The sequence below is a fragment of the Cottoperca gobio genome, chromosome 24 (genome assembly GCF_900634415.1).
Source record: "Cottoperca gobio chromosome 24, fCotGob3.1, whole genome shotgun sequence".
In the NCBI taxonomy this organism is placed as follows: domain Eukaryota; kingdom Metazoa; phylum Chordata; class Actinopteri; order Perciformes; family Bovichtidae; genus Cottoperca; species Cottoperca gobio.
The window spans coordinates 4,282,406-4,299,025 of NC_041378.1; the positions used below are offsets into that span (position 1 = coordinate 4,282,406).

At 39.8% G+C, this 16,620-nt stretch overlaps 1 protein-coding gene across 1 annotated transcript in view; it reads left to right on the top strand.

Annotated features, from left to right (window-relative positions):
• The first annotated feature begins 906 nt into the window (after positions 1–906).
• ryr3 (ryanodine receptor 3) overlaps positions 907–16,620 on the top strand; it is a 109,788-nt gene continuing 94,074 nt past the window's right edge. The window contains exon 1 of the mRNA XM_029425968.1: positions 907–1,010. Coding sequence (XP_029281828.1) covers positions 963–1,010 — 48 coding nt within the window. The 5' untranslated portion in view covers positions 907–962. The remainder of the gene's footprint in view (positions 1,011–16,620) is intronic.

A 16,620-nucleotide genomic window follows, 5' to 3' on the forward strand; every position in this document is an offset into this window, starting at 1 on the left:
TTTAATTAGACATTATAACTGTCGTTATAAATCTGCATATAATTCATCGTACATGACAAACAATATATTTTATATCTTACATATTTTCCTTTAATCTAACATTTAAATCAAGTTAAATGATTGAGTCAGTGTGGGCAGGGAGGTGAAATGTCCCTGTTTCTCAGCAACACAGTGCTTTATGGTTAACAATAGAGACACTGGTTCTTGCTGCTCATTTCAAATGACATATACATCTGCAGCCTAACTGATGATTTATATAATGCAATAAAAACACCCAAGTCTAAGCTTAGACAGTCTGATTATCTATTTTCTCTTAAATTAATTAGCAAAGCAAGTAAGTAAATAAGCACGTGAGGATAAAGTAGCATGTGCATAAATATAAGTACGGAAATATGCAATTAAGCACGCCAGTAAGTAACCTATGCTTAATAAGCAACACACTAGAAAGTTGTTTTCCCTCCCAAGATTAAAAACAGATGACAATCTATTACTGTAAACTAAAATTACATGTGTGCAGATTTTTGCCACAAGTGTGAAGTGTCAGGTGTGTGTTTGGGTGAGGGAGGGTGTGCTGAGACGGAGCCAGTCATAACTTTACATTCAGCCCCACTGCTGCCACTCATCTGACCACCATGCGTCATTGTCACACACTGAAACTGCTGCTTCAATTCTGCAAAAAGGGGGTTTCACCTCAAACATGTGAAAAGTATTTAAGCTCGTGAGCATCAGCAGCAGCAGCATCATCACCAGGGGGGTTCGTCCTCTGTTGCCCCTGCCGGTGTCGGGGCGCAGGGAGGGGGAGGAAGAGAGGAGGGAGGAGGAGGGGGGGGGGGGGCTCCGCCGGGCTGCCCTATATGGCTGTGGATGAGCTGTATGCTAATATCGTCTTGAGAGGCACAGCATCGCGTTTCTGCCGGCAGTCAGTGGTGGCTTCCAGAGTCTGAGCAGGCTCCTTTACAGCTATGGCTGAGGGCGGAGAAGGGGAAGACGAGATCCAGTTCTTGAGAACTGTAAGTAAACATAATTTCACGGGTGCGTGCTAAACCGTTTCATAGCGTGCACTTCAGTTTCCTTTCGCCAATTAACGCCTGCGGCAGACAATTAAGTAAAATTGCCGATCCAAGTTGGATTATTGTGGAAGTTTTGGAAAGGAAAGGTATAGTCAGTGGTTAATGTTGACTTTGCTTTTGCATGAATGATGATTTTTTATTTTATTGGGTTTTTTTATGGGGGGGGGGGGGGGGTTGCCGCAGGTTGCTCACTGCGTCCCACGGCGCACCTGTCGACAGGACTCTTGATGAGGGAGAACATCCTGTCTGCTGGTGCAAGGGCAAAAATTACTTCACACTCTCTTTGCCATTTCATAACACATGCCCCCTTCTAATGTCCCACCCTTCATCGCTTTGCGATCCCTCTTGTTTTTCCTCGGGAACGCCTTGTACACAAGCATTTTTTAAATACTTTCTCTGGATGTATTCTGCTCCTCGGGGGAGATGAGTTTCAATAAGTTGTGCTCTCGCTCAAGCCACCTCCTGCTGATTACTATTTTAGTTGTTTGACGCAGATCGCTCACGTTGTCTCTGCTCAGCAGCAGTTATCCTTGTAAACGATATGACAGCTTGTATGTTGGTGTGGTGGAAATATCTGTCGCGCATGAATCTTTGTGACCCAGGTGTTGCATAAAGAGCGATAAGACTCAGATATCATGACACCTGCAACACGCTCAGCTGGTCTTGTCTTATGCCATATACTTATGCATTTAGTTGATCTTTTTGTTGATTTGAACTCTGCACAGGTTTGTAGAGTTGTACCGTTTTGGTTTGAATCGTTAAATATATTGTACTTTATACAGTTTCTAGTGTTATTGACAACCTTTAACTTTGTCCAGGAACCCCCCATGTATGTGGGCCCCCACTTTCAATCACATGCATTTATAAAATAAACTCTTCTTATATCATAGCAGTTTGTTTTTACCTTATTTGTTGGTTAAAATCTGTTTTCTGCTCATTTTAATAACACATTTATCAAGATTAAGTATTCCAAGGACTATACTGGCGGTTTTGCATGTTTTTTATTACAAGTAAACACTTTGCAAACAATTCTGCGGTGATTTTGAAGTATGAATTTGCTGGATTTTGCTCGGGCAACCATAGTCTTCCATTAATATCTGCACCATATGGAAAAACCCCACTGTTGTAGAAACACTCAGAACTTGCTTGAGTTGTGTCAGCACTGCATTACCACGATGAAGTACATCGGGTAACTGTGATGGGCAAGTTTTGAGAGTGCGTTAATAGATTTTCATGCTGTACAGAAATAAATGGAAACCAATGGCTGCCTGGAACTGTAGAAGAAATACCCTGGGGGGGGAACAGAGGTAGAGTTGGGCAATACATCGATATCATGATATGAGGCTGGATATAGTCTTAGATTTTGGATATTGTAATTACGCACAAGAGTCGTCTCCCTGGTTTTAAAGGCTGCATTACAGTATAGTAAATATGTAATTATCTGAACTTACCAGATCTGTCAACAATCAGTTTTTGATAAAGAAATATTGTGATATTTCATGTTTTCTCTCCATATCGCCGAGCCCTAAGTAGTGCTACTCCCAGTGATTTACTGTAACACTTCCATAAAGTCTGGGGCCTTTTGAGCAGTAGCAGCAGAGGCCAAGATATCCTGACTTATATTTCCTGGAGCTTACATTTTCCATAATGCAACTTTATCTTCTCTCATTAGACCCCCGTGCCTTGGTAATCGTAAAGAGTTATACTCCAGTTTTCAGACTGTGTAAATCATGACGAGTAAAACCAATCTTCATTTATAAAATGTGACCCTTAAATGAACTGAAACACCCAATCATGCTGGTTTGGTCCTTTTTTAAGTGACGTTCTTTTTGTGTTGGGTCTTCGGTTGATGTCCATCTGGCTGAGAGCCTAACGACTGTGTTGCCCTCTCTCCTGGCTTTGAGATGTTGATATACGCACAACATCATTAATCTACATCTAATCCCTGTGAAAGCTCGGCTGGTTGTAAGTGGCAGGCGGGACCCTGTAACACTTAACAGCTCCTACTATTTGTGAGGCTAGTGATATGCTGACCCATGCCTTTCAGATTCAACTGTCACAATGGCATGCTGGTTATTTGACAGCAACAGCGGTTTGAGGGGAGGGGGGGTTCCCCTGAGGTCCACAGAGCCTTGTTATCAAACCTCCGTGGTGAGAGAAACGTGCCCTCAAAGGAAGCTCTAAAATAAGAGAGCTAATTATAATGATGCATCTGTTGAACATTATGGCACAAGTGGCATGATTGCATTTGTACCATTTTGTTTTAATTTCAGATTTGGAAGGAAAACAGTTGCAGAACAAAATGTGGTCAAATTTGCAGCTGTTGTAAAGATTTCCAAGTCAGATGATATGTATAAGCAATAAATGGCAAAGTCTCCTGTTATTGGATAGAGGAGACAGAAGTCCAGATATTGTGATTAAATGTCAGCACGGACGCGACCTCACCTTGTTGATGTGTAACATTGGGGAAGCTGGCAGCGATGAGGGCTTCTCTGTGGAAGAAAACTGAGGGAAATGTTACACCTCTAATGCAAGATGAAGACTGCAGTCCCTTCTGGAACTTCATACACCCGCACTAAAGCTGATAATGGAGATACAACAGTTTAAATTAATAGCAGAACATCTCTCTAGGAATTAGTTAATTAAGCGATTTTTATTTTTGAATGGGAAAAAAAAAGTCCCACTACAGTACACACGTGCAAAGGATAACAAAATACTATTTACTTTGGTGCGTTGGTGATTTTCTTCAGAAAATTATCCATGTTCATCTGTGGCTTGCACTTCAAACAATATTGTTTTGGCTTTAATGTTTGCAGGACTCAAAAAGTAATTTTCTCTGTCTAACTGCAGCGGTGTAAGAACACGTTATGTGATGATGCGTAGTCATCTGTGTTACTTGTTGTCTTGTTACTTATTGATTGTGTTGTGTGAAACATCCACTCACTATCTTGCTTCTTTACTGAAATGATACGAGAGTACATTGTCAGGTGTAACCAGGTGTGTCATGTTTAATTGGAAATTGTAGAATTTCTACGTAGTCTAATTAAAACTCACCGCTCTCCTCTGAATAGCGACCGTCCAATCATATTCGGTGAATAAGGAGTCAAGAGGGTATGTAACACTAGTACAGAGTACTGAAAACAGAATTCTGTTAACATTACAAATCACATTTCAACTATGGGCCAGTGCGTGAGAAGATCTGGGTCGCTCAGGAGAAAATATTGTGCAGAAATTATGAACATCACAGCAGGTACTTTTAAATGTAAACACAAATATTTATTCTCTTTAGGAAAAACAATTAGAAAAATCACAGAATTATGCTATTTATTTGATTAATATTGTGTTCCTATATTTTAGTGTTATTATTTATGTCTAATAATTTTAAGATAGTTAAGCTATGGGTCTAATTTTAGAAACAAGGACTTGTTTCTTTAAACTCAATGTCTTATTTCAGACTCCTAAAATGAAAGACAAATGCATAAAAATACTTCTATAACTATTAGAACTCTTCAACATCAAACTCAGTATACATACAATCAAATAATCACTGTCATCTAGAACTAATGACATTCAGTCACATCAGTTTGTGAAAACACAAAATCAACTGTCCTACCACCGTCGTGGATTGGTGTAATAAAGTCTCTTCTTGCGCGCGCTCTCTTCTGGTCGCTCAATGGGTGGCTCGTCAGACCAGCACCACAGCAAGGACGAGGGGCCGCGTTGAAAAAGACCCGACCTTGACAACAAAGGCCAAGAGTCATATCAATCCACACATCAAGGCAATTAAATGTCAATTAATACATCTCTTCATCTTATTTCACACATGTCCAGCTACAGTTAGCTTTACTTTTATAAAACAATAAATAAAAGAACAAACTTAGCTGTGGTCAGCGGCACTTCAATATGCCCCAACAGGCGGCACAAAACTATGCTAACGCGTTAGCAATGGTTAGCCGCGGCTAATATAGATAGTGTGCAAACACGTGACAAAACTGTGTGACGTATGCGTGCGACGCCATGTTGGATGATATATAAATCAACAATGGCGTCTAAAGCGAACAACAACAGCAATACAACTCTGACTTCTTCAAAGTATGTTGACTCTCTGGAGTCCTCTGAAAAGGCAAGATTCAGAGGAAAAAGTCCAAATGTGCGGCCGTGACCCGAACACGCTAAAGCCGTCGGATTATATTGAGGATTTAGATTCGTTACCGCCGATTGAATATCCGGATATTGGGAACTACCTTGTGCTACAAACGTCGTGGGCAACCAACGCACAAATGAAGGCATACAAGCGCTTAGATGCTTATAATGTCTTTGTTTCTGGCTGGGTTGGTAGTCTTCTTACCAAACCAGTGAAAGATGACAGGGTGCTCGTCCATGCCCGTGTAAATCACTCTCAAAGAGCTGGAGATACACCGCTCAAGCCGTGGTTTGTGAGTGAGAAGAGCGGCGATGTTATCCTCGCACACTGTGATTGTATGGCTGGAGTAAGCAAAGCATATTCTCACATTGGTGCTTTGCTTTTCGCAAGTGAAGTAGTCTCAAGAATACGCAAAACAAAAACATACACAGAAGAAAAGAGCAAATGGCTGCCTATCACATTAAAGAAGTGCCTTATTTACCAGTCAGCGATGTGACGAGAAGTAAGGTCTTACAGGCGTTCGGGTATATCATAAGCACAAATGTTTAACGTAAAGATTGAAAACATAGCTTTAGCATGAGCTCTTACCAGGATATAAAGTGGACGCCACACACACGGGTGAATTGTGCTTTTTCTTCTGTTAAATCCTCACGAGTTATGTTGCTAAACCAGCGTACGGCGTTCGGTAGACAGTAATCCATCCCTCTTTTGTGGATCGTTGTTTTTGATGATTGTAGGAAATCTAAAGAACCGTTTCTCTGGGTCACGAGTGGCGTTATGACCACTATTATACACTGCGCACACGGTTGGCATTTTCTTTCGATCTTAGACGTTTAAATACAAAGAAAATTACGAAGCGTTGCAGCAACTCCCACGTGAACGGGCGCAGTCTTGGTTGTGTATACCATCCAACATGGCTGATTTACGGGTTGGGACGTAAGCGTGACGTCACATGCACACGATCTATAGCATCAATCTTTTCATTAAAACAAACATTTAAATCTAATTTTCTGACAAAACTCACCAAGGGTGTCTTTTAAGATGTGATTCTCTTGGAAACTTGTGGCAAAGGAAATCACATCAATTATTTTTCCCAAATAATTTACACGTAGTTACTTCTGCTAAGTCTGTTGCCCAAGAGAAATAACTGCACTGTCACTTCCCGCCTGACGCAGACCCGGGGGCGGGGCTACACTTGGATTGGCTTGTTTTTAATCAGCATTTTAGATGGACAGGTGATTTAACTAATCACACTAGTTTGAGTGCTATCATGAATCTTGTTCTAAATCCATATATCTTCTTTTATCTATTGTGAATATTTAAGTTACTAATGAGTTACTTAATTATTAATGAATTATTAATAAAACTAATAATTATTTATATTTGTATCAGTCTCTTAGTAACCGAGGGTTAAAGGTAGGTTACAAATAAAATCATTTTTTACAGCTGTAATGTGTTACAGTGAAAACACCTGGAATAGATGGAGCACTCATTGAGGTCAATCACAAAGTATTTGGTACAATTGGAGATAAATGTCTAATTGGGTTTATTTTACCAGATATTGCAATTAGGATTTAATCCACAATATTGGAGGGAATGATCTCTTTTGCATTATTCTCATTTTCATTTAAATTGTATCAAAATGATCATGCTGTGATTATTATTATTATTATTATTATTATTATTATTTTTAATTATTATTTTTGTGAGGATCTGTAACAAAACCTTTTTTGATTTGATTTGTAATCACATATTTCCTCCTGCGATTCGGATATTGTACACTTCATTGTTATGTTGCTAAGATACTCATTAAATGTAGCTCATAGATTGAACTTGTGCGCTGAGCATCCATCAAAAGACAGTTGTTGGGGGAAAACTATGAGTTGAATTATTGCTGATTTGGAGTAAAAGCCCTTTTTATTTTTTTAAAGTATATTTTTAAGTCTTCTTTTATTTACCTATGTCTGAAATCAAAGACCTTATTGTGTCTATAAATTATTGAGAATTTATGCAAGAACATCGCCAATGTTATCATCAAACTGCATGTGTGTGAGAATGGAGAGCTTGACAGTAGCTACAGTAACTCAATGAGGTCATTCAAGACTTCTTTTTCTTTTTCTCTGAACCTTTGAGAGATATGAGGTTTCATTTTAACTTCATTGTTAATTTGAAGCAGGTGAGCTGCTGTTACACCTTTATTTTAAAACCAAGTGATCGAGGCTTGCTGTCCACCAGTAGCTCCTCGGGGCTTATTTGGAGTTTATGTTGTTCTGGAAGCCTTCTGCATACCAAGGCGACGACTCTGGGGGTTTAAATTTAGCCTTTTTAAAGATGATGCTTCCACAGCACATACAGCTCTGCTTCCCTGGCACTAAACCACACTAAGGGAAGAGCTTGAGTCAGGGGCAGCACAACACCAGCAAGTCTTTAACACCATGTTTATAGGGATAAAGTAGCATTTAAAAGCCAACCACACGCTAATATACAGCATTTTCTCAGGCTTAATATGTCCAAGTGATGGACAGTGTCAGCAAGCTTTACATGGGGGACACAGCAAGTGTTGCACTAAATGTATTAAAGTACTGAATGTGGTGCAATTTAGCAGATTATTTATCTATGTGATCATTTGTTATTAAGGTTTAAGTGACGGTTTAGTTGTTAAACACATGCAGTAAGTCCAATAATTGTATAATGCATGTAGATGGCCAGAGAAGATTGGAGTCACATGTTGGGGGGATTGAACTGTGACCTGTGGCTGAATGGTTAAGAATTGGTGTTAAAATGGTTTAAATTTTGGATCTTAAACGAAGGGATGAAGAGTGTACGCTCACGTTGGGATGGATGTTGTGATGATGGCAGGATATGTTGAGCTTCTCGGATTGTAATTGGTTGAAGAGTTGATGAGTCAGTGAAAATAAAGAGCGGGAGATGGATACAAACTTTAGTGTCCGACAGCGAACAAAGGTTTTCCAAAATAAGTTAATATATAGCAATATGATTTTTTTACTTTAAGAATTTAAGTTTAATTTAAATTTCTTTCTGCAGATGTGAGTTGATCGTCTGAAATATGACACTGAGTTGAAAGTGGTTAACTCAAAATGCACAGAAATATATATAATATATATAAATATAATATAATATATATATATATATATATATTAGAATATATATATATATATATATATATATATATATATATATATATATATATATATATATATATATATATATATTATATATATATATATTATATTATATTTATAATATTATATATATTATTAATTATATATATAAAACAAAAGGAGCTTAATGGTATGATAATTTATACTTTTGGACAATTCTGTCTATAGCATTTGAGTTGATAATGAAAACAGTTTGTATCCATTCTTATACTTAAAAAAAAAAGGTTTTAACATGTTTTCATGATTTATTTTTATTTTTGTGTCTTGTTTAGATTTTAACCCTCGATTTGCTAAACTTTGCGAAAACTCTCCAAAACCTTAACCATCTCGTGATACTTTCGCACATCAAGGGTTAACATCTAGACACATCCTTAACTTAGTGATGTTTACTATGTTAGGAACATTTTGTTTCTAACTTAAAGGTCAATTTCGTAACACAATGTTCTTGCACATTTGTTCATGTCACATGACTTCCATCAGCAGGACAGAGTTGTAATAGAATTGTAGATGTTATAGAGCACTTAAGGATTTCTCGTCAAAACTTCAACTTTAAAGTCAATTATTACCATTTGAATCAGCTGCTAACAAAACAATCCATTCAGTAGCTGCCATGGAGCTTTTGTTAATTTAACATGAGAATTAATTCGATTTAACAGAAAAGAAAGTTCAGTATGATTTGTTACAAAAAGTCTAAGGAGAAAGTTATACTGTTGGATAATAAATGTAATGTTTGTTGGAAATTGAGCCCAGATAGCTCAACTGTACTGACACAACCTGGAATAATGGAAAATAAGACGCACTATGGACTACTAATTTCTTTGTGCAAAATAATCTATACCTCCTCCGAGTCATCGAGTCATCCCCGTATGCAGCATTTACTGTATTTACGGGTTAATACCTTGCAAAGTTTGCCTCTTCAATAAAAGTTGGAAAGAGAGAGAGGCAGCGTCGTCCCACCTCCCTTCCCTCAGGTGAACCTCCCTCAGGTGAACCTCCCACAGGTGAACCTCCCACAGGTGAACCTCCCTCAGGTGAACCTCCCTAAGGTGAACCTTCCTCAGGTGAACCTCCCTCAGGTGAACCTCCCTCAGGTGAACCTCCCACAGGTGAACCTCCCTCAGGTGAACCTCCCACAGGTGAACCTCCCTCAGGTGAACCTCCCTCAGGTGAACCTCCCTCAGATTGATTTAAATTGAATGGGAAGTATTTCCTCGGTATTGATTGAGCAGGCTGCGATGGCAAAGCAACAGCGTGTTCTCTCTCCTGTTGTCAGCGCTGAAGGACAACAACCTGCAATCCCCAATACTCAAACAACCTTGACGTAAAGGTGGCAGGACATTACATCACTAACTAGCCTTCATGCTTTTAATGTGCAAATAAGATGCCAGGGGTTTGCCCGGGGCCCTGTTTAGGTAAATAACAAACTAATTGATCATAATGCCAGATGAGTGCCTTCTTGCATTAAAGAAATCAACATGGCCGTGTCACCTCTTTTATATTTATATATGCTGCTGAGTGGAGTGGATTGCTGCCAAACCATCTTTCATTGTGTTTAACATGCAATGAAATAAATCTTTTCTTTTCCAGAAAGAAGGCCGTTTTATCTTTGCATTAATCTATGTCGTTAACCTTTTAACTCGAGTGCTGAGAGAAGGCGCTTAGTCATGTCGGCCAGTGTGCGGCCTCAGCTTTAGTCTTATGTGTTTGTTCATTCCTAAAATACCATCAGTATATGTTGAAACTAAGTAATTGGGAAATAATCTATTGGCCTGTAATGTTAAGGATACAAGTTACCAAAAAATAACCCAAAATACAAACTAATGTATCTTAATTTAACATTGATGTTTCAGTTTCAGCAGGAAGGATAGAGCCGTGTGTTGTTGTGGTGAGTTAGCAGTAAGAGCAGCAGCAGCGTAAGTGGACTCTCAACCCCAAATAATTAACTTCATTAATCAGCAGAGGACTGACGTGATTGGTGCTTGATTGTCCCTTCGGTCACTCGGTTTATTTCCATATAACACTTACATGGTTACGTTTGTCGTCGGCTCTGTGGTGTTCTTCTTAAAACCAGTGAGCGTTGTTTGTAGACTTTTTAAATCCATCTTAAAGGCCCCTGAAAATGTGTTTTCTCAGTCAGCCTCTCGCTGTGTGTAACTGGATCCTCCATGAACTCGTTTGAAGTCTTTGCTGTTTTTACATGAGAAACTTCAGTTTTTCTTTGAGATCTTTTTGCTAGTTTGAAGTGGGCGGGAGCAACATTATCTTTCAATTGGAGTCGTTGTGTCGTTTGTTTCCACCTTTACGAGTGTTGTCACTCTCTGTGTTTGGTCTCTACCAACTCCTGAGGGAGATATGTCTCTTTAGCATCTAAAATGCTCAAACAAAGGAATTATAATTCCAGTGTAAAATACTGGATATCTCAACATGTAGCCTGTACCCCAATGACAGTTGTTGACAGATTAGGCTCATGCTGTTTGGTGCCAAGTGCCTTGCTCAAGGGCAAGCTCTCAATCGCTTCAAAACCCAATTTCATTGGCGCTAATAAATGATGCTATGTTTGAATTACTGATCCCATTTCATTTATCTTTTGACAAGACAGGACTTAAGGATGTTTCACTTTGGGGAAAGCATGATTCTGTTTGTCATTTCTCCAATATTTCACTCATCTTTAGTTTCTCAGTAAGACCCCCAACACCATTTTCTATTTGCTGTGTGCATCCAGCCATGACAGCTGCAGTCTGGAAAATGACATCTAGTTGCTTGATGGATCTGGAAACCATTTCCAGCCGTCGTAGGGAGGGAGGTTTACCTTGTCACAGACTCCCGCTGATGTATTGCAAAACACTTAAATGCTCATTGAATTTGTCTTGTGTCGTGTCCTCTTATTGACCCACAGACATTCGATCTGTCTCAGGAATGGAAAGTCTGACCACTGTGAAGTCTATTCCGAAGAAAAAGTGCACGACTTATCACGTCGCCGTCCTTCTGAGGCGTTTGTGGCGTGAGAGCTCAAATCATCTAAAGTTTGCATCGCAGAAATGACAGGATGGAGGGTAAAAACAGCCTGGGTCATGAGCTGAGAGCTTAGAGGGATTAAGTTGGCTTCAGGTGAAGTTTTTTTTACTTCACCTGATCTCTGCACTTCACCTCACAGCCACACACACACACACACACACACACACACACACACACACACACACACACACACACACACACACACACACACACACACACACACACACACACACACACACACACACACACACAATCCTCTCTAGCGCTTCACACCTCACTGCGTCTTGCCTGCGTCCGCTCTCTCTCATCCGGCAGGATGATGGACTTTAGAGAGGCTTCGGCGTCGTCGGTGACCGGAGGACTCCATTTCTCAGCACTTCTCAGCCCCCCCCCCCCCCTCATTCTTTGCACGCGTGGGGGAGCTCTATTATTTGAAGCTTATCCAAAGCAATATGCATACAAACTAAGCCAAGAAAATCCAATTTGTTATAAGAACACCATATAAATCTTGGAGTTTGTGACCCGTGGCAGTTGCCGCGGGGCAAAACGTGCTTGACTGCGTCATTTTATTTACTTATTTTCCTCAATGGAGCTCAAATGTGCTGCGCATAATTCATTCTCACCCATGATGTCGTCTCAGACACCTGCACATGATGTGTGAGGGCATGATATTTAACGCATCTTCAATGACAAATCTGTGTGTGTAAATCCAGAGATGAGAAAGAGTTCTACTCTTTGAAGATTGTCTGAGGCGGTGTGAAGGTGTGATGTCAAGATATGTTTTGAAATCCTTTTTTATGGCAATAATTATAGATGAAAAAGGACAAAAATAACTTTGCCACATATAACATGATGTGAATGCAACGAATACGAACGCTTTAGAAAACATGTTACGGTGTAGATTTTGGTGAGTATGGTCAACGTGTGGCACAGTTTACTCAATGGTTTTACAAATCTGTCCTAGAACCAACTATCAAAACAGTGCAGAGAGGACATTTGTCTTAAATGACATCTTATCAAATCTTACTTAATCTATCTGGTAAAGTATCTGTCTGTCTTGAAAATGAAAGCTGGGGCTAAATCAAAGTGGGCTAAGGTCAGGCACCGTCTCACCTTGTGGGAGCAGCGAGGGTTATCTGTACCAAAGTGCACGAGTGCTCTGTAAAGCTGTTTATTAATATATTGATAATTCACACAGGCGGGTTGAAATCCTGACATTTCCTCCTGAGGCAGTACACACACTGTAGCTCCACGTTGACTTAATTCTGTCAGTACTTGTTTGGTTAAAAGACTAAATCTCATTAATTTAAACATCTCATGAATCAGTTATGATGGAAAGCAGTCGGAGTCGTGTAGAAAATGTCTGGAAACGAAGCCCAGTGGATCGTTTTGTATCTGCTTCTCTTGCATCTTTATTTCTCGGTCTCTTTCTCAAAAGACGCACATATTCGAGTCCAAATTAATGGCTTGCTTGGAAAGTATAATCGTGAAACACGGAGCATTTTGAATGTTTGCGTGACGGTAAAGTTCCTGCATGTATTCAATGACCATGACAATGTTTTTGTCCACCGACACTGATCTTGATCACTGAATGCTGACATGTAGTCTTTTGTTTTTAATGCCTTTTTTAGTACACTTCATATAAATGCTCATAACATTTCATCTCCATTTACTCAACCCTGCTATTTCTTGACAGACTAACTAGAACAAATTGTATTTAGGACATTTACAAAGACTTAGAAGATACGTGCTACTATCATCAGCAGTCAAACGACTTGGTAGACCCGAATGATGCACTGTCTTGTTAGCTATCGAGCTAATCTTAATTATGGAGCCAGTCATCATCACCACATGTACCCAGCCTATAAATAGAGATCTGTTGTTTCCCTGTTTCTGTTTTGGGATGTGTGAAGTCGCTGCAGGTGCAACCAGTGCAGCCGACTGTCTTGCCCCAGCTTGTATCAGACAGACTACAGTATCGCTTCCCATGAACAGAAATACTGTCGATCTTTGGCTGTAGAAAATATGACAGTGGTGTTAAATTGTTAAAAAGCTAAATCTCAGCTGTGTGTGTGTGTGTGTGTGTGTGTGTGTGTGTGTGTGTCTCTCTCTGCTTCTTGTTTACATCTTCAAGTCCTATTTTTCCCTGCACTTTGCCTCTCCGCTGCCTTTTAATCATTTTTTCACACTCACTTTTTCTCCTTTTTCCAACAGCTCTAGACGGTTTTACACATTTAACACAATTCAAGGGTGCAGAGATCTGTGCTAGATGTTGTTCAGTTCACATGTTACATGTTTCATATCAGAAACTAACATTTGAATCTCACTTTAATACAGACACCAACGTCAGCCTTTTATCTGGCCTATCAGGTTGTAGTTCTCACACATCTACACTGTATCTACTTTGCTCTCCGTGTTGTGAGCTAAGCTTCACTAAAAACACGAAGCTAAACCTGCACTTAGCACCCTGCCTGACATTTATGGGAAACATGACACCCGAGCTGTCAGAGCAATTCAGACAGACTACACACCGCGACCGTGTGAACAAGGAGGCGAAACGTGCTGTTATTTACCTAATTCCCTTCAGTTTTAACCGCCCCCCCTCCCCCCAGTCTGCTTTTTTCCCCCTTCTCATAAAGTCTGCCTGTTGACCTCCACTGAGCATGTGCAAAGCATGTGTGTCAAAATAGCAGCGCTGAGGGATTGAACAGATTCACCTTTTCTCAAGTTCACATTGGTGGGAGCAGCGGGTGAGTTGTGGGAGTTTATTTGGCACCCCGGAGCATCTGTAGCTCTCGGGTTTCCGCTGGTGGATGCATCGGGCCGCACACACACACACACACACACACACCTGTCGCTGTCTGTTAAGGGACGAAGTCGAAGAAGAAGAAAAGAAAGCAAGAGAGGAGTGGGAAACGTTGAGGGTCCGTTGAAGACACGTCGACGGTGCCAGTGGTCATTCAATCATTCAGCTTTTACCCAGAGTGACACTCTGTTGTTTGACTGAAAAGTGTCGGACCTGCAGGATCCAGAGGTATATCGAGGGGCAGTGAGGACAGATGGGGGTCGGGTTGGGAGAGCGCAGGGTCAAGTTCCCGCTCTCCACTTGGAAGCTGGGTAACGCAGCCACCCAACCTCCTCCTGCTGCAGGCCAGGGCCCTATACATAGTACTGATGCTGCTCTTTAGCTGTCTAGCAGATGGTCATGGGCTGCTGCGAGATCACTTTGCTTCAGATTCTCTGGCTTGAGATCAAGTCAGGGGTGCAGAGAGAGACAGAAAGTGTCTTAAGAAAGTGTCTTGGCTGTGGTTAGTCATGGCTATTTCATTAGTTGTTGAGATTTGATCATAGCGATTGGATTTTTATGAGACAACGTCACTATGTATCCACTCTCGGCATTAAACCTTCACATAAACAGTGTCTCTGCTGGGTTTATTTATTTAGAGCGATGTTGGCATTATCATCCATTCTGCTCAGATGACTGGATGGCGTCCAGTTTATGTGGCTTTTTAATCCCAGTGCAACTCTGACCACTTCTGGTTCTGAAGCTGCACTATCAAAGAGGCGACACGTATTGATGAATACGTTTCGCTGCCCGGCTCTCAGAGTAGCGTTTATGGTGCGTTCACATCTCATGTTGGATCTAATTGCTGCTTTTTAGAGGATTTTCCTGACAATAAATATTTAATTAAATTAGTTTAATTTATAACAATTTCTCACTTAAAATCCTCTGTTTGCAGTAATAATGGATTACATTTAATTATGTAATCAGATTACAAAAAATAAGTAACTATAATCCACCAGATTACATTTAAAAAAAGGTTAAATTACATAATTACATTGTCAAAGATTTAAAATATGCCAATTTTAAAATCTCAGAATGATATTTTCATGATAACTTAATAATTAAATTTGATCGACTCTAAATGGCAAATATGTTCAACTGTAGGCCTAAATCTAAGTGATGTATTCCTTATTGGTTGCCATTTTTTGTTAATGGTAGCTAAACTCATTTTTGTTTTTTAATGATGATTTATGGCGTTTTTAGTTATATTGAAAATGGAAGATGAACTGTTTGTGGAATTTGATTTGTATGCTAAATGCATTTTATTTGCATTGAAAAAGTTTTTGATGTTTAAAGAGAAATATTGTGTAACTGCGGCCATTTTTGTAGTTTTAGTTTTTTGTAGTTTAGATTTTAAAGTCATCCAAAAGTTTTCAGATTAGATTACTTTTTTTTTTGTAATCCAATGGATTGCGTTACTAATGACAAAAATTGCCATGTCATTTGTATTCAGTAACTGACTACATCTCAGTAATCGGACCCAAACAGCAGTTTCATAGGCCTAAATAAAGACATGCACCCGCAGATATAGCACGGCACTGACGCTGCCAGGCCCTGCTGGTTTCTTTCATCACCGCAATTCCAAACATCTGAAAAGAAAGAGTTGTATTTACTCGATTTTAAAGAGGTGACAAGCCTCCGGTTATCCCGTGGCCATATTGAGTGTCCCTATCTGTAGCCTGGAACAACAAGCTGTGTTTCCTCGATCACACCACTACCGGGAAAGCTGCAGCAGTGTCTCTGTGCCAACATTGATGCTATCAGTAATTACCTCCATGAAGCCCAAATGTGGATCCTGGTATTTAAAACGCTGCTGCTTTGGACTGCTGTATAAACTCGGCCCTCATTCACTTCAACGTGACATTTAACTCTTACTGTAGCTTCACTTTGTCCATTAAAAGAGCTTGAGGATCGTTATTGCCTCGCACCACAAACTGACCAAAGGATATCTCTTAATAAGGCTGTTGGTCAATACTTGGCACTATCGACCTGCTGTACAGTATAAATCACAAAATGCCGCTTTGACCACAATTAATTTATCTGTTTGTTTCATCGTTTCTGTGGAATATTATAAGAATTCATCCGTACAGAGTGTAGGGTGAGGGTACGATATGTTAAAAGTAAAAAAAATAGTTCTAGCCTTCAACTTGTAGTGTAAGATATCACAAGAAGAGCTTCATACTTCTTTGTTTAATGAATTCAAAGTGTGTCATTGTTCAGGGAGAAGACAGTCCAGTCCACCTTTTGTGATTGCAAACACCTCCCACATATATATATAAACCAGAAACTCAGGATCTCATTTGTGATGCAACAGCAACACACAATGTGAACATCTCACACTGAATATGAAACTAAGAGATTGAC